The sequence below is a fragment of the Citrus clementina genome, unplaced genomic scaffold (genome assembly GCF_000493195.1).
Source record: "Citrus clementina cultivar Clemenules unplaced genomic scaffold, Citrus_clementina_v1.0 scaffold_5, whole genome shotgun sequence".
Lineage (NCBI taxonomy): Eukaryota > Viridiplantae > Streptophyta > Magnoliopsida > Sapindales > Rutaceae > Citrus > Citrus x clementina.
The window spans coordinates 28,026,894-28,031,255 of NW_006262201.1; the positions used below are offsets into that span (position 1 = coordinate 28,026,894).

General features: G+C 31.2%; 1 protein-coding gene across 1 annotated transcript in view; it reads left to right on the top strand.

The window, feature by feature from the left end:
- The first annotated feature begins 2,197 nt into the window (after positions 1-2,197).
- Positions 2,198-4,362, top strand: part of LOC112098107 (LRR receptor-like serine/threonine-protein kinase GSO1) — a 4,663-nt gene continuing 2,498 nt past the window's right edge. Inside the window, exons 1-4 of the mRNA XM_024183723.1 lie at positions 2,198-2,540; positions 2,720-2,875; positions 3,178-3,252; positions 3,330-3,467. Coding sequence (XP_024039491.1) covers positions 2,198-2,540; positions 2,720-2,875; positions 3,178-3,252; positions 3,330-3,467 — 712 coding nt within the window. The remainder of the gene's footprint in view (positions 2,541-2,719; positions 2,876-3,177; positions 3,253-3,329; positions 3,468-4,362) is intronic.

Consider the following 4,362-nt stretch of genomic DNA (forward strand, 5'->3'; position numbering starts at 1 on the left):
CTGTTTTAAGTCTTTAATTTTCTGTGTTTATGCAGAATTGGATTCTTGAGCGTGTTGGACATGACCAACAATGAAATTGACGTAAACAAACATTACAACGTGTGGACTCCGGTAGCTACCCCGCAAGTCTACAACTTTACAAATAATAATTGAGTAAGCACCTTTGATTTCTAGCCCCGTTGACTCCACCGACTAAAGTTTTGTAAAATAAAAAAAAAATGCATAGAATTCCACCAAATGCAAAACGCGTGGAATTTAATTTTCGGCCGTGTGGATCAAAACATAATTTAATGAAAAAGGAAAAAAAATGATAAGATTTTTAAAATGTGTGGAAGGTGATTCATATTTTACTGAAACAACTTGTTAAATTTTTCAAGGATTTATAATATTTGGTCATAAATTACGTGCATGTTAATTTTTCCGCCATTGACTATCATATTCTAGACTTAATGGTACCTTTCTTGATGAAGGGTACTTAATCTCTCTTCTCCTCTTATAAAAATTATATTAATTGATTTCTTATTATAGTTAATAGTCTTCAAGAACGGATAGATTTATTGTCTTCATGACCAAATTATGCATGCCTAACGTTGCAACTATTAATAAAATTAATATTTAATGTTTATGTTAAAATATATAAGATTTTATGCATTCATTAATTGTTATTAGCTAAAGGATGAATTATTTTTTCCCAATCAGTTGATGCATCTGCAAGAGTTTTTTTTTTCTTTTATTGACCATAATTATATTCCGGGTACAATAAATTGTCTTTGGTGCTTGGAAGATATGACATCTCTCTGTCAACTTACTGGAAATATCTCCTCATCTACTCTCATTTATCTAATATCAATTGAAGATCTCATATTTCCAAACTAGGACCTCCAAATCTCATTATCATTTGAGCATTCAAAACTAATCAAGTGTGGAAATAATCAAATATATGCAAAAATCGAGTCACAATCTTTGGCCCCTCAAAATTCTAATTATATAACTTCATATCTCATACATTTTCCAAATTCCTCTTCCATCAACATCACTAGGAGTATGTTCATCTCTCACACATTAACTTGAGTGGAGAGTTTCCAAATTGATTGTCAGAAAACAATACAAAAGCTAGACACACTTGATCTGTCTAATAATTCTCTTTCGGTAAAATAAATTAATTTTAGGGTAATATTCAGCCAACCTCTGTAATTTCAGAGTGATCATTAATTAATTAATTAAACGATACAATATCTAAAGTGATTAGATGTTTGCGGACAATATAAGTTCATGGCTTGAAATTTGATCTCTATCGATTGGTTTACAGATGGACGTACTTGTGCCTTTGTGGTGATAATTGAACCAGAGATGTGAAGCTGTAAGGATTTGGCAGTAGTAAATTGTTATAAAGGCATAAAGACAACTATTTTACAACAAATTCATCTCGCCAAAAATTCTATTTTGCTAACTAACAATAATTGAGCACTTGACCGCATTGACTCCACGTCTCCAGCTACTTTCTAAGTAAAAACATGGAAATGTAATCTCCACAAAATGCCAAACGTGTGGAATTTAATTTTTGGCCTTGTGGACCAAAATGCAAATGAAAGAAAAAGAAGGAAAAAAACAAGGCCCAAAGACTTCTAAAAGATGTAAAAGTCTTTGGGTTTTTTTATAATGGTGGATTTTTTAAAAGAAAAAAAATAACAACACTCCTATGGTTTGTTTTGATAATCACATTTACATATACTCTCTAATTTTCAAAATGGACACATAAATCTTTTTTTTTCCTACAAATGTATATTATTCGTATTTTTTATTATTTTTAATATCATATTGTTATTTATTATAAATGTTTAAAGTAAATTTTTAGGTTGAAATATAATAAAAGGGTATAATCGTTCTCTTATTAAACACCCATACTTTTAGTTTCTATCCATTTGCCATCTCAATCTCTCTCAATTATTCATTATTGCTAGCTCAAAATGCGTTGCTGTTGCAAATTATAGCAAAAAGACAAATATGGAAAAGAAAAAAGGGTAGAAAATTAGTGCATGAAAGACTTGGAGAAAACAACGAAGTAAGTCAACTATAATCTAGCTGGGTGTATAAATTGCTTGATGCTTTATAAGCAAATAACATACAGAGACAGACAGTGTGTGTTCGTTTTTTCATAGTTAAAGATATAGTTAGAATGGGCGGTTCAAAATCAAAAATGGTGATAATGTTTGTTATGTTATTAATAATATTTAAAAGTGGGTGGAGTGAGGGATGTTTGGATCACGAGAGATTTGCTCTTTTGCGACTCAAACATCTCTTCGATGATACTGGTAGTTATCCTTACGACTGGGTAGATGGTGAGGGAGCTATTGATTGTTGTCAGTGGGAAAGGGTTGAGTGCAGCAACACCACAGGCCGAGTGATAGCGCTAGACCTTTTTGAAATGTATTCGGGAGAGTACAGCTGGTATCTGAATGCTTCTTTGTTTACTCCCTTCCAACAACTTGAGTCACTTGATTTAACTGACAACAAAATAGCCGGTTGTGTTGAGAATGAAGGTGCTTCGTTTAATTTAATTAATTTACTTTCTCCCCCCTAATTTAAGTTGAATATCAAGACCGAGCAACTATACGCATATTCATTTAGTCGACAATTTTGACTTTTTTTTAAGTGATTAATTAATTTTAAAATTACACCAATATCTATGATCTTTTTTTTTTTTTAATTTTGCTTGCAGGTCTAGAGAGGCTATCAAGATTGAACAACTTGAAGATGCTTAATTTAAGTGAAAACTCGTTCAACAATAGCATTTTATCATCTCTAACTCATCTTTCATCATTAAGATCATTAAATTTATTTTGGAATAGATTGGAAGGAAGTATTGACTTTAAAGGTACATAATTAAAACTTCATCCCTTCTCCAAGCTCTTTCATTAACTTGCTAAAATAAGACTCAAGGCTTTGAATTCAATTTTTTTTATGATTAGTATTAAAAAAAACAGTTTTAAGCAATTTATAAATACAAGTTTTAATGGTTATCGTAATTTCATCTTGTAATTTCATATGTCTTGAATTTAAGATTAAAAAAAAACTCTAATAGCGAACCAAACACCTCCACAACTTATTATTATTATTATTATTATTATTATTTATGGTGAGGTTGGAAACATTCAACTTAATTTGTACTTATTACAGAATTTGATTCTTTGAGAGATTTAGAGGAGCTAGACATTGGCGCGAACAAGATTGACAAATTTGTGGTCTCAAAAGGTACTACAAATACCACAAAAAATGTAAACTTTTACAAATTAACTGGATTCTTTGCCATTTGGTTTATTATTTTATAGGTTTGAGTAAGTTGAAGTCTCTTGATTTAAGTGGTATCAAACTCAACCGTAGTATCTTATCTTCTCTAACTGTCTTTTCTTCATTAAGAGAATTACATCTACGTGATATCGGATTCAAAGGAACATTTGATGTTCGAGGTAAGCCTAAGCCTTGCTTTCTCATTTTCTATATGCCAACTAGATTTGTGTATCATCGACATAATTTAATATTTAATTTGATAAGTCTGAAGGAATTACATGCTAATTTAAACATACTTTTATTTACTTTGTCAATTAATTAATTAATTAATTAATTAATTACTATTTGACATTGGACGGTTCCTCTCTCCATATAAGCCTTCTGCAAAGCATTGCATCATTCACTTCGTTAAAAAATCTGTCGATGTCTGATTCTGAAGTCAATGGTGTCCTACGTGGTCAAGGTAAAAGAAAAGTGTTGACTGTGAATAAGCTGTTAATTAATTAATGTTGTTGCTCCTTGCTTCTAAACAGAGTTGCGCAATTTCACCAACTTGGAATATTTGAATTGGATTCTTCCTCGCTCCATATAAGCCTTCTACAATTGCTTGAACAATTTATTTATTTATTTATTTATTATTATTGTTGTTGTTGTTGTTGTTGAAGTGGGGTGGGCAAGCGTTTACTCGGTTAATATGTGGGGAATTAAATATTACAATCCAAGGTAGAATTGTGGAAAATTAAAGTAAAATGAGAAATATGGAAAGAAAGGAAGAAAGTTAAGGGCATGAAAGACTAGGAGAAGACTAAAGACCACCAAATAAGTCAACTGAAAACTAGCTGGGGCCTGGGTGTACAAATTGTTAGATGTGTTTGTTATAAATAACATAGAGCCCTCTTGTTGGTTGCAGAGGCAGAGAGACAGAGAGTGTGCATTTTGTTAATTAAAAATATAAATATATAAAATGGGTGGTTCAAAATCCAAAATGGTGATAATGTTAGTTTTGTTAGTATTAATAATATTATAAGGGAGGTGGCGTGAGGGATGTTTGGTGCATGAGAGATTTGGTCTTTC